The sequence below is a fragment of the Pseudozyma flocculosa genome, assembly GCF_000417875.1.
Source record: "Pseudozyma flocculosa PF-1 unplaced genomic scaffold scaffold00018, whole genome shotgun sequence".
In the NCBI taxonomy this organism is placed as follows: Eukaryota; Fungi; Basidiomycota; class Ustilaginomycetes; order Ustilaginales; family Ustilaginaceae; genus Pseudozyma; species Pseudozyma flocculosa.
In genome coordinates, this window is record NW_006920886.1 from 402521 (window position 1) to 425957 (window position 23437).

At 66.0% G+C, this 23437-nt stretch overlaps 8 protein-coding genes across 8 annotated transcripts in view; 5 read left to right on the forward strand and 3 right to left on the reverse strand.

Annotated features, from left to right (window-relative positions):
• Positions 1–123, forward strand: part of PFL1_05214 (uncharacterized protein) — a gene marked incomplete at both ends in the record, with an annotated part of 3265 nt that extends 3142 nt beyond the window's left edge. The window contains one exon of the mRNA XM_007882743.1: positions 19–123. Coding sequence (XP_007880934.1) covers positions 19–123 — 105 coding nt within the window. The remainder of the gene's footprint in view (positions 1–18) is intronic.
• Positions 124–892: 769 nt separating this feature from the next.
• On the forward strand, positions 893–3697 carry PFL1_05215 (uncharacterized protein; the record flags this gene model as incomplete). Its single annotated transcript, XM_007882744.1, has 1 exon — positions 893–3697. One exon carries the CDS (start codon positions 893–895, stop codon positions 3695–3697), a length of 2805 nt encoding a protein of 934 aa, XP_007880935.1.
• A 342-nt stretch (positions 3698–4039) lies between these two features.
• On the reverse strand, positions 4040–6823 carry PFL1_05216 (uncharacterized protein; the record flags this gene model as incomplete). Its single annotated transcript, XM_007882745.1, has 1 exon — positions 4040–6823. One exon carries the CDS (start codon positions 6821–6823, stop codon positions 4040–4042), a length of 2784 nt encoding a protein of 927 aa, XP_007880936.1.
• Positions 6824–7722: 899 nt separating this feature from the next.
• PFL1_05217 (uncharacterized protein) lies at positions 7723–8865 on the forward strand (the record flags this gene model as incomplete). Its single annotated transcript, XM_007882746.1, has 4 exons — positions 7723–8014; positions 8308–8442; positions 8623–8709; positions 8816–8865. 4 exons carry the CDS (start codon positions 7723–7725, stop codon positions 8863–8865), a joined length of 564 nt encoding a protein of 187 aa, XP_007880937.1.
• Positions 8866–9310: 445 nt separating this feature from the next.
• PFL1_05218 (uncharacterized protein) lies at positions 9311–10813 on the reverse strand (the record flags this gene model as incomplete). Its single annotated transcript, XM_007882747.1, has 8 exons — positions 9311–9405; positions 9503–9630; positions 9734–9935; positions 10029–10101; positions 10204–10247; positions 10336–10453; positions 10544–10622; positions 10728–10813. 8 exons carry the CDS (start codon positions 10811–10813, stop codon positions 9311–9313), a joined length of 825 nt encoding a protein of 274 aa, XP_007880938.1.
• Positions 10814–11626: 813 nt separating this feature from the next.
• On the forward strand, positions 11627–12809 carry PFL1_05219 (uncharacterized protein; the record flags this gene model as incomplete). The annotated part of the gene is made up of 2 exons (XM_007882748.1): positions 11627–12676; positions 12777–12809. The coding sequence occupies 2 exons, from the start codon at positions 11627–11629 to the stop codon at positions 12807–12809; spliced, it is 1083 nt and encodes a 360-aa protein (XP_007880939.1).
• A 372-nt stretch (positions 12810–13181) lies between these two features.
• PFL1_05220 (uncharacterized protein) lies at positions 13182–19315 on the reverse strand (the record flags this gene model as incomplete). Its single annotated transcript, XM_007882749.1, has 2 exons — positions 13182–13215; positions 13347–19315. 2 exons carry the CDS (start codon positions 19313–19315, stop codon positions 13182–13184), a joined length of 6003 nt encoding a protein of 2000 aa, XP_007880940.1.
• Positions 19316–21249: 1934 nt separating this feature from the next.
• PFL1_05221 (uncharacterized protein) lies at positions 21250–23223 on the forward strand (the record flags this gene model as incomplete). The annotated part of the gene is made up of 3 exons (XM_007882750.1): positions 21250–21273; positions 21703–21833; positions 22041–23223. 3 exons carry the CDS (start codon positions 21250–21252, stop codon positions 23221–23223), a joined length of 1338 nt encoding a protein of 445 aa, XP_007880941.1.
• Between the last annotated feature and the right edge of the window lie 214 nt (positions 23224–23437).

Sequence of the window (23437 nt, forward strand, 5' to 3'; positions counted from 1 at the left end):
CGCACCGCCGCTTGCCAGGCCAAGGCGTCGCCCACACCGGCGGCGGCCGACAACGACGACGGGTTCACGACGGTGAGGCGGTCCGCCAACGCCTACCGCCCTCCGGGTGCTCGTCGCGCCTAGAATGCGTGCGTCGCGCCCTGCAGCCCCTCGTCGTTGTGACATCCCCCCCTGCTTCCCATCCATGGTCACGGCATCGTGGCCGCGCAAACAAAATTACCGCCTAGACAGTGCGGCGGCTGTTGTTGTTGTTGTTGTCTATCCCTGTTTCCCCCTCCCGTTTCCCTCGATTACTTACTCGCCACGTCGAACCGCCAAGCCCTCTGAGGCGGAGGCGGCAGCAGCGGTGGTAGTCATGCAAGCCATGTAAATGCCCCCTAGCTCGTGCCTGGTTGCTGTTCCTTGCGGCCTGGTGGTACAGGCAGGCCGGTACCGCCGGTGCCTGCGTCGATGCTGGCGTGGGCAAGCAAAGCTAAGTTAGCACGTTCGTTTGGGGCGACGTGCTCGGGAGGGCGCTGGCCCAGCCAGGCAGAGAGAGAAGGTTTTTGTGGCTGAAAGAGGTCCGAGCGGAATTTTGAGCTTGGCTTGGCCTGCTTAGCCTGCCTTGCCTGCCTGCATGTGTAGCCTGCTTGCTGGTCAGCCGTCGAGCTGCAGCCCCTCGGCGCCAGCTGGCTGGGCGGGTTGGCCCGCCACCGGCTGGCCTCGGTCAGGCGCTGGCAGGCGCTGGCTGGGCCCTCCGAATCCAACACGCCTCACCTCCTCCACCTTTGGCCTTTGCTCGCCACCTCGACCCTCTCTTCTTCCATCCTTTCCGACCACGTCGTCGTCGTCGTCACAGATTGCGTCAAGGAGCCAGCTCACAACCCCCCCTTTGGCGAATGGCAGCGCCACCATGACGACCGCGCTCCCACACCAGCACACGCTACGTCCTGGCCAGGATCCCGCATCACCGCACTGCGACCTCTACGTCCACCCGGCCTCGGCAGACAACCATGGCCTGCTCCAGCTCGCAAGCCTCCACCGCGCCGCAGAAGTAGCCCGCTTCCAATGGAGGCGGCAGCATCCTCACCTCGATCCCGCAAATCCACCACCACCACCTACCGCACAGTCCACTGACGCAGCCACCGCTACCAACGTCGAAACACCCAACCACACCGGCGCATCTCCTAGCCGCACCGGCACCGGCAGGTCGCTCGCCAGCGCACACCGAAGCGACAGGCGCGTCTACAACAACACCGTCATCGCCCTCAACGCCGCACAGTCGACCTTTTTCCGACAGCAGCAGCGACAGGCGCGTGGCACCGCAAGCGGAAGCGGAGGCGGAGGCGGAGGCGGAGGTGAAGGCGGCGATCCCTCCATCGACCTCGCCACCAGGATCCACGAGTTTGCCACCCTGCTCGACAGCGATTCCGGATCCGGCTCCGAATCCGAGACCGATCGAGCCGGCATCGCAGCCACTCCCGGCCGTCGTCCCGATCGAGGCACACCACGGTCAACCACCGGCGGCATCGACCGCGGAATGGGCACGACAGGTGACAGGCGCGGAATGGCCGAGTCCCGCTCCGCCTCTCCAGATGTGCAGCGCCTCTGGAGGGAGCTGAGAGAACGAGAGAGGCAGCTCCGAGAACAGCACCGGCAGCTGTGGGGCGAGCAGAGGCACACCCGCCAGCAGCCATTCTCCCCGCTCCAGGCTGATGCCGAGACCGAGTGGCAGTGCTGGGACCGGCTGGTCAAGGACCTCGCACCCTGCTCTGAGCTGCGCGAGCTCAGCGACCAAGACACCGCGAGCACCGCCTTCCGCCCCTATCACCTGCGCAACACCACTCTCTCCGGCCTCGCCATCTCGTTTCTCAGCCATCAGGCGCAGAACGAGACCCAATCCGGCCGCTCCATCTCGCTGCCGCACCCCATCTGGTCGAGGAGGTACAAGGGCCCGGCTGGCGTGTGGCTGCGCAACGAGCTGACGAGGCGCAGCCAGGCACCCCTCAGCGAGCGCCTTCCCGCATCCGGAGCCGGTGGTGGGGCCATATCGTTTCCCTCGCTCGACCCCGAGCAGCGTCCTGGCAATGCGGCAGCTGGCACTGCGTCGAGCAGCAACGTGTCCGTCTCCGCACCCGCTGCAGCTGTCCAGGCTGCCACCCCGCAGGACTGGTCGTCGTTCCTGCTACCCAGCAGCGCCACCCTCCAGTCCCTTTCCACCGCGAGCGCCATGCTGGCGGCAAGGGTCACCACGACCAACCCCACGACTGCCGACACGCCCGACGAAGACATGCAGGACGCCCAGGCGGCACTGACCCGTACCGCGCAGAGCGTCGAGGCGCACCTTCAGGTCTCGAGGATGGCGCAGGCCGTCCGCTCGCGAGGCTTGGAGCCTTCGGCCACCGCCGCGACCACGTACGGATCGCGCAATCGTACCGCAGCCTCTGCAGCGGGCTCGGCCACGCGATCCGGCCCCAGCCGTCCGCGATCAACGCGCGACGCCCTCGCTTTCCTCAACCGGCTGAGGGCGCAGGACGGCCTCCTGCCGGGGAGCGCAGCCAGCAACACCAACAGCGGCGGCGGCTCTGGCGGCCGGTCCACCAGTAACGACCGTTCAAGCCAGAGTACAGGCCTCGACACGCCGACGCCCTTCACCTTTGCACGTCCGCAGCCGGCCAGCGTCGCTACGACACTGGCCCCTGCCCCCTTTGACCCGGATGGCAGCAACATGGACGCCTGGCCAGATGCACCGCGGCCCTACCCCTCATCGTCGTCGACTTCGTTTGCCTCGCCCTACTCTGCCGCCAATCTGGCCGCGACGGGCGGTCTTCTGGATCCGGACGGCGAGTGCTACAGCGAGGCCGCGCCGCGCTTGCCGTCGGGCAGCATCGCGCTGCGGCGCGAGGCCGATGCGAGGCGAGCACAGAACCGATCGGCGCGTGTCATGGCCGACGACGGGCCTCCGCCTAGGCTTGGAATGGACGGAGCGAGGTCTGGCGACGAAGGACCGACAGCAGCAGAAGGCGGCGCTCCGAGTATCGACGGGTGGTACCTCGTCCCCTCTGCCACTTCGGCCATCACCGGCAACAGCGGGCGCGGGACAGGGTCAGCAGCGCTCGACGCATGGGTCCCGGGTGAACCCCATCCATTCTACACGGTCACGGAGCCGGTCGGGCCCGCTCCTCCCGCCTTCGCTGTCACCGATGAGTCGACTGGCAGAGACGCCCCCACGACGGCAGCAACAAACGCGTTCCACGTCTCCGGACCGCTGCCTACAGCGACTGCACCGGCGGTGGCAGCGCAGCGGGGCGAGGGGGGCGGCGACGAGGCGAATCCGACGACCGAAGTGGGCGAGATGATGATGCTCGACAATCCCATCCGCCGCACCTCGCCGCTCCCGCTGGCCAACCACACGAGGAGCTCATCATCATCGACCTGGACTCCGGCTCTCGCATCCGAGCCTGCCGCGGCGGCAGCAGGCAACGATGCCACCTCGGGGCTGCGACGACGCAACGAAGTCATCCTCAACCAGGTCCGGAACGCCTCGTTCTGGTCGGGCAGCCAGGCAGAGAGCGACTTTCTCGCCCAGACGCAGACGCAGACGCAACAGCCCGTCGCCAGCACGTCGTCTTCTTCTTCTTCCCCTGCTCCTGCGTCTGCGCTCCAGCGCATCGAAGCAGGCGAGCAGCGCGATGAGGGATGGAGAGCCTGCAGGTGACCCGATCATGGTTCGATCGCCATCTCTGCCACTCAACACGCACACACGCGCGTCATCGAACGTCGGCGCACACTCGACGCTCACCACGTCCAGAAGATATCGGCATCCACCCACTTGCGGGGACCAGCAGCTGTCTCGATCTCGATCTCGTTCTCGTTCTCATTCTCGTCCCCGTCCCCGTCCTCGCCCGCCATACATTCCGCATCCGACTAAGCATACATCAGGGCTATCATCATTTCCCCTCCCTCCGCGTCTGCGTCTGCGTCTGCGTCAACAACAGCATCACACCAACAACGAAGACAGCGACAGCGGCGGGGAGAGACGGGCGGGCAGACGGCGAGGCTATCTGAACTCGGTATCCAGGCTCTCGGCACCCAGTCCATCGTCGTCTTCGGCATCGCTACCCGAATCATACCCTTGACCCAGAACCAGATCGGCCTCTCTGAGAATCTCGCTAATCGTCCGCTGATGATGTCCCTTTGCCGCCGCACCACCCGCCGCCGTCGTCATCGGTGGTGGTGGTGGTGGTGGTGGGTCCTCTTTGGCCTTTGTCGTCGTCTTGGCCATCGTCGTAGTCTTGGATGGAGGTGAAGTCGACGAAGGGAACACCTGCTGCTGCTGTTGGGACTTTTTGCCAAACGTCTTGGAAAAGGGTAGCATCGATTTCCGCGGCGTCGGGGAGAGCGGAGAGGGCGATATGGGGGCCGTTGTGGTCGGTGGGACCGCAGGGAGGGCGGGGAGGGGTGGCGGCGGCGCGGCGTTGGGTCGAGATACGTCAATGGCCCGTCGTGCTGAACGCGTCGGACTGGGCGAGCGCAACTTGGGCGGGCGCGACTTGGTCTTGCTCGCCGTCGCCGCCGCCGCCGTCGTCGTGCTGCCAGCAGCAGCCGCAACCGTCGCCGCAGCCGCAGCCGCAGCCGAAGCGGCAACGGCAACGGCGGACGATGCCGATGCGTCTACGGCATCGCTCTTGCTGTCCGATGTTGTGGCGTTGGGGGAGATGGGCTGCAGAGGAGCAGTAGCGGGAGCAGCAGCAGGAGCAGTAGCGGGAGCGGAAGCGTCGTCGTCCGTCTTAGAAGACGCGACAACCGCGTCGCCATCGACATCCGCGGCGGCGGCCGTCTTCTGGCTGCCATCAGCTTCGGCATCGGCCGCAACGGCCGGAGCGGGCTCGACCGCACCCTCCCCGGACTCGACAGCGGCAGCCGCCCCGTCGGAAGCCGCATCGCCAACGGACGGCTCAGCTCCGACCTTCGACGGCGCGACGGTCTCGACCTCTGCCGACGCCTCGTCGGCGGTTGCTTTTGGGGTTGTCTTCGTCTCGCCGGCGGTTCCTTGGCCTGTAGCGTCCTCCGTTGGCGCGGAGGGGTCGGCCGTCGCTGCTTCTGCGGCCTCAGCATCGACTGCTGCCGGCTCTTGCTCCTCCTCGACGGATGCAGCTTCTGCCGGCACTTGAGCGTCAGTGCCCTGTGGCGGTTCCTTTGCCCCTTCTGCAAGATCAGCGTCAGCCGCCGATACAGGTTCGTCTTCCTGTGCTTGCGCTGCGGCGACAGTGTCCTTGTTCCTGCCAACCTCTTGCTCGACCTCGGTGACAGCTTCAGTCGCAGTCGGGGCCGGCGCATCTCCAGCTGTATCCGCTGGCTCATCACCCTTGCCCGTCGCGGCAACCTCCTTGTCAGCGTCCGCTTCCGCGACAGCTGCTTCTTCGTCCGCTGCGTTGGCCGGCGACGCTTCGACCAAGGTCTTTGGTTCCGCACCGACTGCTTCTGCTGGGTCGTCAGGCTTGATTACCTGGCTGCCCGTCGTCCCTTCTGCAGCTTCGCCTGCCACGCCCGCCTTCAACTCGGTGATCTCGAGCGCCTCGGCGAGCGAAGCTTTCGCTGGGGCGGCCGCATCCGTCTCCGTCTCTGCCTCGTCTTCGGCGATGGCCTCCGGCAGCGTACCTGCTGCTGCTGCCGTCGGTAGGGTCGGTCCGGTGCCGACACCGTATCCCTTCTCCCGCGCCCTTTGAGCCACTTCGCGGGCGGCAACCTCGTCCCTGACCTTGTCAGCCTTGGTCGAGGACCTCGTGAGTCGGCTGCCGCCCGACTGAAGGCCATCGGGGATCGCGCCGGCCTCGAGGAACGCCTCGACCTCGTCTTCTGCCAGGTCGGCGTCCTTGAGGCCGAGAGAGGCAAAGAGGTGGTCGAGGTCCTCGTTCGAGACAATGTCCTTGATCTTGCTCTGCTCGAGCGCCTCGTCGAGGTTCTTGCCCTGCGAAACCGCTTCGCGAAGGAGCGCGCCAGACGTCTTGCGGTTGGTGACCAGCGCCGAGGCCTCGGCCGCGAGCGCCTTGCCGGAACGCTGCGAGATCGAGTAGCGCGCAACGGGCGGCGAGCGCGGACTGGTGCCGGGCGCCCTGGTCGAGCCCTCACCCGCCAATGCTGCGCCAGCGGCAGAGGAGGATCCGGTGGCCTTGCCCATCCTGGCCAGGCGCAGGGGCTTGACAGCCGCCTCGGGCGAAGGGGTGAAGGCCTTCTTGTGAGTCTGTGCCGATTTGATGCCCTCGGGCGTGCCGATGCTGGCGAGGAGCGCGTCGGCGTCGGCCTCTGTCAGGCTGTCGTCGGCCAGGCCGAGCGAGGCGATGAACTCGTCGGCGGTCGGCTCGGCCCGCTTGCCGGATCCCTCGGGGGCGAAGTGGATGGTCGGATACAGGCTCGGATCCTTGGCGCTGGTGGCCTGCTGCGCCGCGTGTATTGGCGGCTCGACCGACGCAGAGGCTGCCGAGGTTGCGCTGACCGGGGGAGCAGCTTCTGTTTGCTGCTGCTGCTGCGCTGGCACGCTGCTGACCGGATCGATGCCGAGGAACATTTCGAGCTCGCCAAACTCGACGGCCTCCTCAAACTCTTCATAGGTGCCGCGCCACTCATTGTTGACCAGGATGCCGGGCAGCTGCGGGTCCTTTGTCTTGCGGCGCCATCGCGTCTTGGCGTCCTCGTCCGAGGCGAGGTCGTGGTAGACGTAGGGGATCTTTTTGATGGCGAACACGCCCGTGAACCGCTCGTGGCGCGACCGCACCTTGTGGTTGGACAGGATCGAGGTGCTGAACAGCTCGACGGCCGGCGTCGAGCCCGGCGAGGCGGCCATGGCGGCGCGGTAGAGCTGATAGCGCGGTGCGAGAGCGCGCCTCGAAGGAGACGTCAAGTCGAGGGTGGAGCGCAGGGCGAGGAGGGGCTAGTATGAGGGCCAGGAGGGGACGGGACGGGCCAGCGGGCAGGCCACGGCTCGGGACGGGGCCGTGCGCAGCGCCCACCATGCTCCACGTCCAGGCCGAGGCCCTTTGTTGCATCCCTCTGACGGCCGATAGGGGCGAAGCTTCCAGAGCAGGCCAGGCGCGGGTTGCGGGCGCGGGCCGTCGTCCGATCAAGCCAAAGCGCTCCGAGCCGGGGCGCGGGTCTGGCCGGCTGAAAGCAGGCGCTTGCGGTGGGCGGGCGGAATTCCCGCACCGACCTGGCCGGGCCAGGCGTGTTTGCTTGCCCGGATCCGCTTGGCGCTGGAATTTGAATTCGACCTTGGGGGCTGGGCCCTCGTCGACGGGTTTGAAGTCGCTGGCTGGGCGATTTGAAATCCGTGGCCTCATTTTTCTCTCTTCAGGCCAAGCCAGCCTCCGGGTCGCGGCGGGCGCCGACAAATTCGTCTTCTCGAGGCTGGCCAGGCCGGGCCTTCGAGGGCGGATCGTCCGCTTGGCCAGCTGGCTGGCTGGCTGGGCCAGGCGCTAGGGCGGCTGACGGAAGGGGTGGCAGGGGCGAGAGGGGCCCATCGCCCGTGCTCCAGTCATCGATCGCCTTCTCGCCCATCCTTCTTCCTGTCTCGCCGCCTCCACCCTGGACCATCCACTACATCATCATCACCATCCGCCCGCCCATCCATCTGTCTTGTCCGCTTCGACGTCTTCGCCAGCTCGACTGATCCGTCGCCGTCGCCACCACCATCCGCCGTTGCCGTTTTCAGCACCCGCTTTCACCCACACATCAGTACCGACCGCGATGCTGGCCAACAACACCCTTCGTGTCGCCCGGACGGGTCTCCGCTCCGCCCCGCAGGTCCTCGGCCGCCGCACCATGGTGACCAAGGAGGAGCGATGGACCCACGAGACCGCGCGAAGCGCCGGCTCCTTCATCGAGGGCCCCAACAAGCTCCAGCTCTCCCAGGTCGTCCCTAACATCGAGGCCAGCTGGAAGAACCTTTCCAAGGAGGAGCAGTACGGCGTTTTCAGGCAGCTCGAGGAGCTCCAGCGAAAGGACTGGAAGGAGCTCAGCGTCGACGAGAAGAAGGCTGGTAAGTGCTGCCGAATGGATCGCTACCGATGCGCCGGCCTTGGAATGCGGCTGCACTGGGCCAGGCAAGGCCAGGCAAGGCAAAGCGTTTCGCGCCTGCCGGCCACCTCCTGCCGGCCCTTGACTGGCAGCTCGTCATCTCGGGGGTTCTCAATCGGATCATCGGCAGCAGAGGAGGGTGCTGCACTTCAGCTGCAGTCGCACAGAACCCTGATCACTCCAGAGAAGCGATCGCTGACGCGGGGCTTTCTTTCCTCCGGACCTTCTCCTTCATCTATCACTCGACATCATCAGCCTACTTCGTTTCCTTTGGACCCCACGGACCCCGCAAGCCCATCACCCAGCCCGGCCAGGGCGCCAAGACCCTTGGTGGTGTCATCGGCCTCATTGGCGCGACTGTCGGCCTCTTCTACTGGCTCCGAACCCTCGGTGAGTCTCTTGCGGTATCGCTCAGCGCTGCTCTCACCGGCCCGTGTCGACATCCGGGAACCAACCTGCGATCATGGCGGATTCAGCATCGACTCATCGCAGCAGCAATGCGTCCCCAACTTGCTGCTGACCACACCTGCATTCTTGTCGGCCTGCCGTTCTTGTTTATTCCCTCAACAGCCGCTGCCCCGCCCAGGACCATGACCAAGGAGTGGCAGGAGGCCACCAACGAGAAGGCCATCGAGGAGAAGCTCAACCCCATCACCGGTGAGTTGATCGTCGCGCGTTCAGCGCGGCTTTCCCTCGTCATCTGCCCCTTCGGTTTTGCTCATCAGCCGTCGATTTTTCGGTCTCCTTTGCTCCGCGTGCGCAGGTATCACGAGCGAAAACTACAAGGGACCTGGCTTCGTCCAATCAGCGTAGACTGGACTGGCCAGCCTCGACCCGTTGCTCACCGCCTGTCCCTCGTTTCCTGCACTCGCCAATCGCCGCCGGCCGCTGCTCGAGGCGCGAGAGGCGGGGCGACGTCGTTCGTCGGCCCGGCTTCGTTGGGCAGCGACGTCGCTTGTCTGCTCGCGTCCGCTGTCGGCGCCGGCGCCATCGCCATGACGGCCGCTGGCGTCATCTCGTTGAAAAATACAAGCCTTGAACATCCGAATCATGGAGCGACGCTGCCGACGCTCTGTGGACGACCGACTCGGACGCGGCGATGGCGGACATGGAGGAGATGCGCCAACCGAGCTTCTTTCTGCTAGCGAGCACCGCATCGGATTACAGGAAGCGGACGCGACGGTACGGGGCAAGGGACGCCGCTCTCCCTCTACGCTTGTTCTATCTCTTGTCCGCGCCACGCAGGCTCTGGTGTCTCCTAGAGCTTGGCGCCCTGGCGGTCGGGAAGGAGTTCGAGCCCAGTGACCTTGGACAGCTGGCGGAGGGCGTCGGTGGAGTCCTTTGAGTTGACGCCTATCGAGCGGGGCGGGCAGAGGAGCCAGGATCCAAGAGCAAAAGACGGGTAAGCATCCATGCCGGTCGGTATCGCACGCGCAGAGCGAGCACTCACGGATGGTAAAGATGCCGAGATCCTTTGCCGCCTTGAGGTTGTGGCCGATGTCGTCGAGGAAGACGGTCTGGCTCGGCTCGACCTTTAAGAGATCGAGGGCGTACCGGTAGAAGTTGGGGTCGGGTTTGCTGTCATGTGCGCGCAGGTGGGGGATGGGAATGGCCGTCGCGTGCACGGTCAGTACCCCGGCTGTTTTGGAGTTGTGGGACAGCCCGGCGGTCGCAGACTTACCGCATGCCGACTTTTGCGCTCTCGATGTACTCGTCAAAGAGGTTCTTGACGCCGTCCTGCTTGGCGCCGAGGCCGAGGTGGTCGAGCTCCTCTTCGAGCGACGGTGCCGGGCCCGATGCCCCACGCTCACCTGCCGGGGTCGAGGGCGCGGTGGGTGGCGCAAAGTTGTTGGTCAGTGCGGCGATCTTGTACCGCCCCGTCGCTGCTCGAGGTCAGAGCGGTGCAGGGGAGAAGGGAGGTCTGGATGTCAGCGCGTGGTTCGAGGCAAAGGCGAGAGGCGTGGAAGCTGACGCACCGCGAAGCTTCTGGATGGCGTGCGACATCTTGGGGTCGACCTGGAGCGAGCGTCGCATCATCTGGCCAAAGAGCTGGTCGAAGCGCGGCCGCAGGGAAAGAGATGGGAGGGGATGGTGAGTACGTCGATTCACTTTACGGACTGCGGGCGCGAGGGCTGTCGGGTGAAGACTCACGTCTCTTCCATCGATCTTGAGCTCCTTTGGTAGCGCCGGGACATCTGACCAGCGTCACAAGGGCAGACGGCGCTCATCCAGGTGGTCAGCACATCGGCCTTGCTCGCAAGGGTGCTGCACTGACGGACTCACCCATTCCCCTTGCCTTGCAGAATGCGGTATAGTGGCGGTTGTTGGCCTCGACGTTGCTGAGCTCGTGGCCGAACTGGCGGTAGAAGGAGTACAGGTCGAGCTCGTTCCTCTCGAAACGCTGGTGCACGCAGCACGGGGTCGAGGGTCGAAGCATGGTCAGTCGGTGAGTCGACCCCGGTCGAGGGCCTGAACCCGCAGCCAAACTCACCTGGAAAGCACCGCCGTGGCCCTGCGCAGTGATGGCCACGTTGAGGTACTGAAAGGGCAGACCGTGGTCCTTTTCGTATCTGGCGGCAGGCATGCGTCCGAGGCAGAAGATGAACGAAAGGCGGTGAGTCTTGCTGGCGATCGAAGGGAAGCATGCGGCGCGCACGCCCTCGCTCTGGACCTACGCGTTGATGGCAAAGAGCGGGCTGCCGACGACGACGCCGCCAATGTCAAAGATGATGGCCTTGATGTTGGGGTTCGGGCTCATCATTGCGGCAGTGACTGGGGGAGGGCGGTATGGAAGGGTCGGGAAGCGGTTACGAGGGATGGCTGGGCGGATGGCGAGGGAAGCATGTCGGGGATGGGTCGGCGGCGAGGGGATAGACAGCAGGTTAGCGTCGGCTCGTTTGGCCGGCAACGTCGGCAATCAAGCCTTCCCGGCGCGGCACCACGCCCGAGCATCGCGCCCATCCTCGGGACGCGGGCCAACACACACGTACGCCGCGAGGGCCTGCCACGCTCGACGTTGGACGCAAGCTCTGCCTGCCGGAATCGTGGCCCTCGACGCCACCTTTGGCACTCCCTCCATATGGACGAAAGCTTTGTCGACGACCTCGTTGCGAGAGGACAGCACCCTAGCACGGTCTGTCGCCTTCGTGATAGCCGCCGTCGCCACAACTCTGCGCCAAGTCGACTTCTGCCCGGCCAGCGCCATCCTTGCGGGTCAGTCGGAGCCAGGCCGAGTGTGTGGAGGCAAGGCGGTGAATTTCCTCTGCCGCCCGCCGCGCTTCGCCCTGGCCACCCCCCTTTCAGTCGAGCTCAGCAGCGTCTTCGCTTTCGATCTCGCCACCACCTTCATCCTTCGTCCTCGGTCCACGCCATTGTGTCTCCTGTCTCTCAGAACATGGCGAGACAGCCTGAGGGATCGCCACCAACCTCGCGCGCCACTGACAACCCCGCACCGCCATCGTTAGCACTCGAAGTGGCACCCAACCCCACCCCCCTCGACAAGGGCAAGCGACCCCTCCGCCCCGACCTAGACCATGACGGCGGCCCTCGATCCCCCCAGCGGCCTGCCCTAACCATGTTAGAAGCCAAAGCAGCCGGCAGTGATGAGGATCACGCCGACGACGACAACGACGACGACGACGACGGGCCTACCTGCCTCATCTGCCTCGGCCCCATCGAGGACCTCACTGTGCTGCCCCTCTGCCAGCACTCGTGCTTCTGCTTCGAGTGCATCGTCCGCTGGGCAGAGCTCAAACGCAAGTGTCCGCTCTGCCAACGCAGCGTCGGACCCTACGTCGTACACAGCATACGCGCAGACGACGACTGCCTGCGCTACCACCTCCGCCCTCCCATCGACGCCGCCACCGACGGCGCCTTCGCCTCGTCCTCGTCCTCGTCCACGTCCTCGCCCTACTCCTCCTCGACCCTCGCCGCTCAGCAACGGCAGAGGCAGCAGGAGAACGAGTCGATCCGACGTCAACTTGCCCACCGCGTCGGCGCACGTCGGCCTGCGCGGCGGCCTTCGACCGAGGCGCAGCGCGACGCCGACCTCGCCCTCGCCCGCCGCAAGCACGTCTACCGCACCGGCTCCTACGTCCTCCACGTCGGCTCCAACCGCTACACGGGCTTCCACGCGCCGCCCACGCCGAGCCGGATCGCCACCTCGGCGACGCTGCAGCAGCGCCTCGCCGCCTTTGTCCGCCGCGACCTCTACGCATGGCCCAACCTCGACGTCGAGTTCCTCACCACCTACACCCTCAGCATCATGAAGTCGCTCGACATCCAGAGCAACGAGGCCATCAACCTCCTCTCGGACTTCCTCGGTCCCGACGGCGCACCCCACTTTGCACACGAGGTCGCCACCTTTCTTCGCAGCGGGAGGGATCTAAAGGCCTATGACGCTTGTCGCTGGGTCCGGTATCCAATGGCGCCTGCAGAGGCTGCTCCAGCCGCCCCCTCCGCCGCTGCTGCTGCTGCTGCTGCTGCTGCTTCGGCGTCGTCCTCATCTTCATCGGCCGTCGTAGCCGGGAGCCGCGGCGTCCAAAAGGCAGGGAGACCACGCAAGAAGAGGCGCTCCGACACCGGCGCACTCGAGCCAAACGACGATCCACCAGATCCACAGCCGGTGCCCCGACCAGGTCAGCCTCCCGCCTCCCCTCCCCATCAGCCACCGGTCTCGGCGCCGCCACCCTGCTCCTCCCCTCCATCCCCGTCGTCTTCGGCAGCATCCCCAACTCCACCGCTGCGAGAGGACGTGATACGACGACGGGCCGGCCTCCTCGCGCGCCTACAACAGGAAAAGCAGCGCCTCGCTCTTCCCCGCGCACCCTCTCCGGCCTCTCCCGCCGACGAAGCACAGACGCAAGCGACAGCGAAGGGCATCGAGGCCAGTCCAGCGGACTCGCGAGCCGACCTCCTCAACCGTTTGCGCGAGGCTCGTTTGAAAGCGGTGTTGCTAAGGCAGAAACAGCCCCCTCTGTCCTCGTCGTCGTCGTCATTGTCGTCGTGACGACGCACGAGGCAGGGAAGGGTTCGTTTGTCTCGCCTGGTTCTGATGATGTGCTGCGGTACATTGTTACAATCAGTCGTGGATGGGGATGGCGCGGACCTGGGGCGGTCCGGTGCAGCGCTCAGGCAAAGTGGTCCCAGTCGGCCTCGACGAACCTGTCGGGTCGATGGCGAGCAGAGGATGCAGGGCAAAGGGTCAGTCTTGGAACCGGGCCAACTCGACGAGGAGCCGCAACCGCCGACGCCGCCGCCACCGATAGCGACCGCGCGACGCCACTGACACGCACCTGAGCATATACTCGTCGATCGTCCCACCCTCGTCTTCGTCGTCGTCCCCTTCGTCCTCGCCATCGTCGGCCTCGTCACCATCGGCAGGAGTCTCGGACAGCTGCCTCGAATCGGTCGCAGCGGCAGCTCCTGTTTCGGCCGCCTTCGCCGAAATTCGCTTGCCCTCGTCGCCAAAGTCGAGCTGGTCCATGCCCATTTCCTCGCGCGCCTGGTTGGCGGCGATGCGGTCCTCCTCGTCCTCGACCTCGGCCAGGGCCCTCTCGTCGTCGATGATGCCACTGCCACCGCCAGCACCACCGGCGCCGTTGCCGTCGCCCTGCAGCTGCACCTTGACGCCCTCGATGGCGCCGTCGTCGTCGAGCATGTCCCTCCACCCGATCCTCTCGCGCCCACCACCGCCAGCGCCAGCGCCCGCACCGCCGCTGCCGCGGGTGCCGCCGAGCTGGTCGACGAGCTTCTCGGTGGTGAAGTCGCCCTCCTGGATGACGACGCTGTCGAGCTGCCGCTTCTGGTTGGCCTTGCGCAGCATGTTTTCCTCAATCGTGTGCTCCGACACGAACCGGTAGATGTGGACGTCGCGTGTCTGGCCGATGCGGTGGGCGCGGTCCATGCACTGCGCCTCGATGGCGGCGTTCCAGTCGAGGTCGTAGAAGAGCACCGTGTCGGCGCCCGTCAGGTTGATGCCGAGGCCGCCGGAGCGCGTGCTGAGGATAAAGGCCGAGATGCGCAGGTCGCGGTTGAACTTTTCCGTGAGCGCCTGGCGCTGCTCGACCTTTGTGGCGCCGTCGAGGCGGAGGTAGCGGTAGCCGTGGTGGTTGAGGAAGGCCTCGAGGATGTCGAGCACCTTGGTCATCTGCGTAAAGATGAGGATGCGGTGGCCGCCCTCCTTGAGCCGCCGCATCAGCACGTCGAGCTGCTGCAGCTTGCCGCAGTCGTACTGGAGCAGCGACGCGTCCGGAAAGGCAATGTGCAGCTTGACGGCCACCGGGTGCAGCGTGTCGAAGCGCGGATCCGCCAGGCGGGCGTCGAGCGCGGGCGTCAGGCCGGGCAGCGCGTACCTCGGCATGTCGACGGCCACGGCGCGCGGCGTCACAAAGGCGAACCGGTCAATGGTCGGCTGCAACGACTCGACGCGCGCGGCGTTCGACACCACCAGCCGGCTCACGTTGTCGCACCGGTCCAGGAAGCCGCGGCGATCCGCCTCGACGGCCTCGAGCGGCAGCAGACGTCCGCCCTCGCCCAGCTTGCGCACCAGCGAGATGACGCTCTTGCCGTAGATGGGCCGGCGCAGGCAGCGCAGGTGGTTGACGTAGGCCGCGTGGTTCCACCGCTCCACCTCGGCGCGGTGCCGCTTCTGCGCCAGCGTCCGCCGGAAGCCGTCCAGGCTCCAAGTGTCGATCTCGGCGTCGCGGGCCGCAGCTTCGGTCTCGGTCTTGGCGTCGTTGCCGTCGTCGCCGCCCACGACGCCACCGGCAGTAAGGCGTGGGCGCGCCGGCTCTCGAAAAAACGGCAGCTTGCGCGACGCATCGAGGCGGCGCAGGTTGCGGCTGAGGATGGGCGTGAGGTGCGCCTCCTCTTCGTGCGCCGTGATGCGCAGGCCGATGGCGTCGAGATCGACCCTGTCGAGGGGGACGCCCTGCCGCCCTGGAAGCTGCATTGACGGCGTCTGCTGCTGTTGCTGCTGCTGCTGCTGCAACAGCCGTCGGCGCACCAGCAGCTCCTTGACTTCGTAGTCGGCCACGGCCGAGCGCTGCATGGCAAAGCTGGTGACAATCGGTCGCACCTCGAACAGGTCCGGATGGTTGCACACCTTGCGCAGCTGCATCAAGCAGTTGATGATGCTGAGGTAGTTGCCGCTGGCCAGGCTCTCGCGCGTCTTTGCGCGCGACATAAAGTCGTTGTACAGGAAGCGCTGGCGCTTCGAGAGGCGGCAGCGGATGACGTGCTCGTACTTGCTGGGCAGCTCGCGCTCGACCTCGCTCTTGAGCCGCCGCAGCAGGTAGGGGCGCAGCACCGTGTGCAGCTTGTGAATCATGGCGCGCATCTCGTCGTCCATGGCCGCGGCGCCGCCGCCCTCGATGGCGCGGTCGAGGGGCCGCGAAAACCGCTCCTGGAAGTCCTTCATGCTGGCAAAGGCGCCGCCGCCGGGCAGGTCGGCCACGCCGTGGGGCATGAGAAAGTACATCAGGCTCCACAGGTCCATGAGGTTGTTCTGCAGCGGCGTGCCCGTCAGCAGCAGCCGGCGCTGCGAGTTGAAGCCGAGCAGCGTCTGCCAGCGCTGCGAGCGGAAGTTCTTGATGTGGTGCGCCTCGTCGAGCACGAGGTAGACCCACGGCTTGCGCCGGAAGATGTGCTGGTCGGCCAGCACCAGCTGGTAGCTGGTGATGCACACGTTGAACGCGTTCTCCGTGTTCCAGCCGACGCGCTTCTCCTTGCGCTCGCGCTGGCTGCCAAAGTACGACAGGATCTTGAAGCCCGGCAGGAACTTTTTGAACTCGACCTCCCAGTTGAGCATCACGCTCGTCGGCGCCACGACGAGGTGCGGACCCCACACGCCGCGATCGCACGCCAGATGTGCTAGCAGCGCAATCGTCTGGATCGTCTTGCCGAGGCCCATCTCGTCGGCCAGGATCCCGTTGACGCCGTTGGCGTAGAGGCCCGCCAGCCACTCAAAGCCGATCTGCTGGTAGGGGCGCAGCTGGCCGCGCAAAAGGAACGGTTGTCTGGAGCGGCCGGTCCCCGCGCCCGAAGCCGACGCCGACGCCGAGTTTGCCCGATCGGGCGTATGGAGGACCGACGATGACGACGCGCGGGTCATGGAGCGCGAGCGAGCAGCAGCAGCGCCCGCCCCTTCTCCCGCTTTCTCGCCCTCGCCCTCGTCCTCGTCCTCGTCCTCGTCGGCCGACTCGACATCGCTGGCGATGCTCTCGGTCTTGGTGCGGGCAGTCGGCGCCATCTCTGCACGAATGCTGTCGTCGTCCGGGGGCCCGCCTGATTGAGTTGGCAGCGGCGGGGTCTCGATGCCGGACATGGCGTCGGCCGGCTCGTCTGCTGCAGTAATGTCGAGATCTTGCTTCGCTGCGGTATCGGCAGCGGCGGCAACTTCCTTGTTCTCGCCGCCTTCTTCCTCGTCCTCGGTGGCGTCCACGCTCTCGGTACCCTCGCCGCCGTTGCCGTATCCGTAGCGCTTCAAGAGCTCTTCGATCGGCACGTCGGCGTCGGCGGCCAGGCCGGCGTCCTCGCTGTCATCCGCCTCGTCCTCCTCCCACATCTTTCGCTCCAGCTCCTCGTCTTCGGCCGCAGCCTCCGGGTCGACGGCGGAGAAGTCGACGTCTTCGCCATCCGGGTCGGGCGTGGCAGGGCCGGTCGCGGCTGAGGACGAGGCGAGCGATGCTGATCGCGTCGATCGTCGGGTGCGAGGTGTTCGTCGAGCGGGTGCGTCGGCAGCATCGTCTCGATCCATGGCCCCGACCGAGGGGTTGTCCGCCTCGTCGACAGCAGACAACGAATCCTCCTGCCCGGAGGTAACATCAAGGCCTCGAAGGGATGGCGGCTCGTCTCTTGCCTCCGTCGCCTGCTCCTCGATAGCCGGTGCGGGCGACGGTGTCGTGAATCGGCCCGTTTCCTCATTGTCGAGCATCTCAACCAGCCGCCTGCCCCCGTCGCCTCCGCTCTTAATGCTTAGCCTGCTGCCGGCCGAGACGACGCTCACCGCCTCGCTCTCCGAACCGGTCTGAGAGCCCGCGTCGGTGTCGGTGCCAGCGCCGTCGTCGCCTTCAAGCTCCTCCTCCTCCTCCTCGTCCACATCATAGAAGCTGCGCTCGCTGTCGCTGCTCGAGCTGCCGAGGTCCATGCGCGCCATCTCCTCGTGCTGCTTCTGCAGCATCTGCGTGCTCTTCTCGAGGATGGCATTGAGCTGCTCCTTGTCGAGCTTGTCCTTTTCCGCCTTTTCGCGGGCCGCCTTCCTGGCACGCACGACGTTGGCGGCGAGTCGCCACTGCTTTGCGACCTCGCGCACCGTCCACTTGGCGAGTGCCCTCAGCCGCCTCTCCTCGGCGCGCCGCTCGCGCTCGCTCGATCCCGACTGGCGGTCCCAGTAGGCCGCGACCATGCGCGACACTCGCTTGGCCAGGGTGATGCGCTGCTTGTGGTTCTGCCGCATCTGCTGCGACATCGAAACCATGGCCTCGAGCAGGTGGTCTTGGCGATCGCGGCTTCGGGGCGCCTTGTGCGGTCGAAGGTGAGCCAAATGGCCCTCGCCGTCGTCAAGCGCCATCAGACCGCTACGTCTGCCGCGGTCGACCCGGAGGTACGCCTCGAGCAGCTCCTGTTCGGCCTCGTCTGCCTGACGAGGGTCGAGCTCCTCGTCGTCGACGTATCGAAACGACGCCCAAAGGTCGCAGACGGAGCCTCGGAACGCAGGGGGCTGCGGTATGTGCTGCGGCGCCAGCGCCCGTATTGGCGGCGGCGTGTCGGGTAGCGCACGGGGCTGCCGGTGTCTACGGATAAATTCGTCGAGGTCGTCGTCCAAAGGAGGGCCTGCACCATCGTCTCTCCGCCTGGCCTTGCCCTTTTTGCCGAATGAAGAACGTCGGTCCCGAGCCGTCGAGGGGCTGTCGGCCAGCTCAACGATGCGGCCGTTGGCCGAGGTCCTCGCCCTGCCCTGCTTCTTGCTCTCGCCGTCTCGGTGGTTGGCCTTACGCTTCCCACCCGTGCTCGGACCCGGCTCGGCGCTCCCGGCGCTGTCGTCCGCATCGTCAAAGGCCAGGCTGGCGGACCGACGGCTGAGCCGCGCGGAGCTCTCCCGACGTTTAGACGTTGACGATGTCGGCTGTTCCGTTGCGGCGGTAGCAACGGGCGTCGCCGGCGGTTGTGCTCGTTTCAGCGAGAGACCCTCGAGTCGGGCGTTGACGCCGCGCCGGGTGACGCGGCCGCCTCGGGATCCTGAAGGCCCAGCGCCGTCCGCCTCGAGGGCGAAGCGGAGGTCGTGCTCCTGCTGGAACTGCGAAAAGACGTCGCTGCGATCCTGCTTGGCCACCTCTGGGTCGTAGCCGATCAGGGTGACAAACTTGACAAGGTGGAAGAGCTCGCGGACGAGCATGTCGTGGTCATCATGGACGTCCTCGAGCGCCTCCTGGGACGCTTGAAGCCGCTCCTGTCTCCTCAGCGCGAGGATCTCGTCAAACGGACGCTGGGCCGTCGACGCAGTGATGGGCGTGATGCGGGTGCGAGGACCGCGGTCCACCGCGAGCGGCGTCGCAGATGCACCAGGGTCTTTGCCATCATTATCCGAGGCGAGAGCGTCATCAGGCTCGTCGGCAACTTCGTCGCGAAGGTCGGTCGGAGGCGCCCGACCATTGCGAAGAGCTGCTTCCGGGGCATTCGCTGAGCCCAATGCGGAGCTTCTCGAGCGACCGCGAGCGGGGTGGCCGCCGTCGCGCCCGCTGGTGCTGTCAGCCTTGGCTGGGGAAGCTTTGCGAGGGTTCGCGACTGATGCAATCGGCTGCAGACGTGATTTGGAGATCACCGGGCTGGACTGCGCGGCGTCCTTGTTGCTGCTCCCGCTTCCTATGACACTCCGACGGGCTCGTCGCGGGCGGCCATTGCCGTTGCTTTCGGCGCCGCTGCTGCTAGCAGTGTCGTCCTCGGGGACGATCCTGAAGGCGGGTCCCGGGCTAGAGAAGCCGAGATCGGCATCGAGCCGCCGGCGCTTTGCATGCGGACGGGCAGTGGAGCCGTTTCTGTCGCTTTTACCATCGCGGTCGACGGCGTGCTGGGGCAGAGACGATCCACTGGCGGGGGCTTGCTCGGCAGAGCTCCGACGGCTGTGTCGTGACCGGGCGTCGGACCGGACCGAGCCGTCGGATGCTTTCGGGTTCGTAGCGCTCGAGGGTCGAGTACCTACGCCTGCCGTCGCCTGCTCTTCGGGTTCGGATTCATGACCGGAGAGTGTCGATGGGCGAGACATTGACCAGCGCCGGAGAGGCGGGCAGTCAAGCAGGCGGGCGGTCGAGCTTGCAGGTCAGGTCGAAGCGGGCGGGGGTGCCGTGTCGCCTCTACGGTTTCGGCAGCTTCGACGGAGACGGCTGTCCTGCTAGCGCCTGCGCGCTCCGAGGCGAGACACCGCTGCTACCTTCCTAGCTCTGCCGGCGACGTGGAGGGCTGACGGGTTGCGTGCGACAGATTGGGCAGGATAGGCGAGCGCGACATGCAAAGGTCGAGTCGGGTTGGGTTGGGCCGGGACCGGGCGAGGCGGGGCGTGATGAGACGAGCCGAGTCGAGGGACAGCCGGTAGCGATGCAGCAGTGTGGCGCGATTGTCGAGGCCACTTTGCTGGGGCAAAAAAGCTGCTAGTCTGGTCGGTATGCGCGAGAAAGGGGGTCGTATCCGGATGTCGTGATAGAGGCTCCGCTGATCAGCCCGGAAGCAAGCGACTTGACTGCTCGCGATCGAGATGGACAAGTTCGCAGGTGATTGACAGTGGCGAGAAAGAGTCTGAGAGGGGACGTCGTCGATCGACGGGAGCTGTTAGAAGAGAAGGGTCGGTGGTGGTGGTAGTCGTCAGCAAGGGAGGGAGCTCAAGGGCACCTCGGAAGTCTATTTCGACCCGGCTGGAACCCGACGTCGCATAAGAAGCGCACACGCGTGAGGCGGGCCTAGGGAAATTTTTGAATACAACGGCGCGACCCGGCGTGTAACGTGCAGGCTAAGTCGATTTGTATTCGATGGGCCCAGCCAGACATCTCGTCGTCCGACTTGGGACAACGAGCGAGGTGGAGGCCCGGATCTCGGTCCCGAGTGTGGACAGTTGAGTTCGATCGGCTTTTGACCCGATGGACGGCGTCGAAAGACACCTCATCGGGCCAGAAAACGTGGCCCCGGCTCCTTGTGAGCCCGACGGGCAGGCCGGCTGGGAGCTGCAGGAAACAAACAGCCGAGGGTTGTGCGGGGACCCTGCCTGGCCTGGCCTGCCATCACGCCATCAAGCCGGTGGATGTCAACATCTTGCTTTTCGCTGCTCCGCTTCCACCTGCCTGGAGCTGCGACCTCCCGACCCCTAGCCCGGCCTCCTCTCTGACTGTGCCCTCGACGCCCCGCTCCCCTTCTCGACTTTCAAACGCACCAACTCGCTTGCCTGCTGGCCTGTCCAGCTGCTCTTCTCTGACTCGCCGACGACCGCCTCGCCCAAGGCCTCCTCGAGTGCAGCACGGACCAGCGGAGATGGGCAGACCAAGAAGAAATCCCCCGACCGCTGCCCCTGCCCCCACGCCTGCCTACCCGCCTCCGGCCTCGCACGCTCCCTCTGGCGAGCCGAGGAAGATGTTGAGATGGGCCTCTTAGCCTGGCTCGCTCCGCCTTCAGCTCCAGCCGGTGCCATCGCAGAGCAGGCAAAGCAGACGACCGACAACGGGGCGGTGAAGCGGCGTGGCGCTGATGAGCTTCAGGGTGACCAGCGCTGCCATACGATCATGGCGTCCATCGACCGTGAGCGAAGAAGCATGGACGAGCATGTGGGCAGGGGGCTAGGAGAAGGGCTGGGGAGGCAGGCAGGGGGCCAGCCGGTGCAGCAGGCAGCTGGCGGTGACTGCTAGATTCCACAGAGCGAAGCACGCAAGCGGGAGGCCCGGCCTAGCCTGGCCTGGCCTGCGACATGGCCTTGATCCTCGCTCCTCGTGGGGCCCTTCGCCTTCGCTAGCCGCGCCCTCCCCGCTCGCCTCGTCTATCCGGGCTTCCCCATCCTGACGGTGGGAGGTGGTATAAGAACCTCGCTCCTCTGTCGGCAGTCGCCTCTCGCGCTCCACCACCGTGCCCCCGTCTCCCTCGCTCCTTCTTGCCTGGACCCCTCCCCTGCCTCCCCGCACACCTCCGTCCCATCGGTTCCACTTCGTGCACCTGCCCATCATGTCCCACTTCGACACCCTCCAGGTGAGTCTCGGCGCTCTCGCCTCTCAGCCGGTGTACCGAGACCCCGTCAGATCGGTCGAACGGAGGTAGCAGGGGCCGTTTGGTCGTCCCAGGCGCCCAGCCGACCGGGATCGCGGGCGAAAGCGAGATTGGCGCCTCGGATCGCGGTTGGACCGCAGTCAGAATAAATGTGGGCCGATCGAGTTGCGCCGCAGAGGTTGTCGGCGGGATTTGCAGCGGGGGCCGTTGTTCTGCGGCATCCCGTGTGCGTCCCAACGCCCGCCGTCGAGATAATCAGCGCGGGAGGCTCCTCCGGATGGCTGGTTGCGGGGTCAGAGGAGGAGCAATCGCGTCCACGCGACCGAGGCAGAACGAGCGCCGCCGATGGAAGAGAGGCACTGAGCTGACGACGTTTATACCATGCTTTTCATCTCTGCACACGTCCAACAGCTCCACGCCGGTCAGGAGATCGACTCGGCCACCAACGCCCGGGCCGTTCCGATCTATGCCTCGACCTCGTTTGCCTTCAACAACTCGGCCCACGGTGCCGACCTGTTCGGCCTCCGCGCCTTTGGCAACATGTGAGTGCTGCTCGCGGGCGGCTCGCCTTTTGCATCGCGGTGTGGCGGAAGCATTCAATCCTAGCACACAGCCGGGTCGGCGGCTGTTCGACGGACAGAACGGCCGATCAGCGACATGGCAATCGCGTGGACCGGACTTGGACCGCATCGCTGACTCGGCCTTTTCCCTGTTTCCGGCCCGCGCTTCTCCTCGCCTCCACCTCGCAGCTACTCGCGTCTGATGAACCCGACCAACGACGTCTTTGAGAAGCGCATGGCCGCGCTCGAGGGAGGTGCCGCCGCGCTCGCCACGTCGTCCGGCCAGGCCGCGCAGGGCATGGCGGTGCTCGCGCTGTGCAACACCGGCGACAACATCGTCTCGTCGTCGTACCTCTACGGCGGCACCCACAACGCCTGGTCCACCCTCTTCCCGCGCATGGGCATCACGACCAAGTTTGTGCGCTCCGAGAAGCCCGAGGACTACGCGGCGGCCATCGACTCCAAGACCAAGGCCATCTACATCGAGTCGATCGCCAACCCCAAGTACCTCGTCCACGACATCGCCGCCATCGCCAAGGTGGCCCACGACAACGGCATCCCGCTCATCGTCGACAACACGTTTGGCGCCGGCGGCTACCTCGTCCGCCCCATCGAGCACGGCGCCGACATTGTCGTCCACTCGGCCACCAAGTGGATCGGCGGACACGGCACCACCATCGGCGGTGTGATCATCGACGCCGGCAAGTTTGACTGGAAGGCTTCGGGCAAGTTCCCGCAGTTCACCGAGCCCTCGGCGGGCTACCACGGCCTCAAGTTCTGGGACACGTTTGGTCCCATCACGTTTGCCATCTACTCGCGCGTCGTCATTCTGCGCGACCTGGGCCCGTGCCAGAACCCCTTCGGCTCGTTTATGCTGCTCCAGGGCATCGAGACGCTCTCGCTCCGTGTTCAGCGCCACGTCGAAAACGCCCTCGCCCTGGCGACGTGGCTCGAGGCGCACCCGCGCGTCGCCTGGGTCTCGTACCCGGGCCTCGCCTCGCACCCGTCGCACGAGGTCGCCAAGCGCTACCTCAAGCGCGGCTTCGGCGGCGTCCTCTCGTTTGGCATCAAGGGCGACGCCGCCGTCGGCAGCGCCTTTGTCGACTCGCTCAAGCTCGCCACCAACCTGGCCAACGTCGGCGACGCAAAGACCCTCATCATCCACCCGGCCTCGACGACGCACCAGCAGCTGCCCGACGACGAGCAGCTCGCCTCGGGCGTCACAAAGGACCTCATTCGCGTCTCGGTCGGCATCGAGTGGATCGACGACATCAAGGCCGACTTTGAGCAGGCCTTCAAGGCCACCGAGGGCGTCACCGGCGGCGTTCCCGCCGGCCAGACGGCCGTCCCCGGCCTCAGTGGCGCCGCCTAGAGCGGCCACAGCGCTGCCCACCGGCCTACACAGGCCCGCCATCGAGGAGACGGCGGTGACAACGACGACGACGACACAACGATCACGACCACGACCACGACGGATGGCGGCGATGGGCGATTGATAGATCCTTAGAGGGGGGAAAGCAGCGAGCCAGGCCGAGATGGACATGGCCAACAGCGGCGGCCACGTCAGCAGCGGCAGCAGCCAAGAG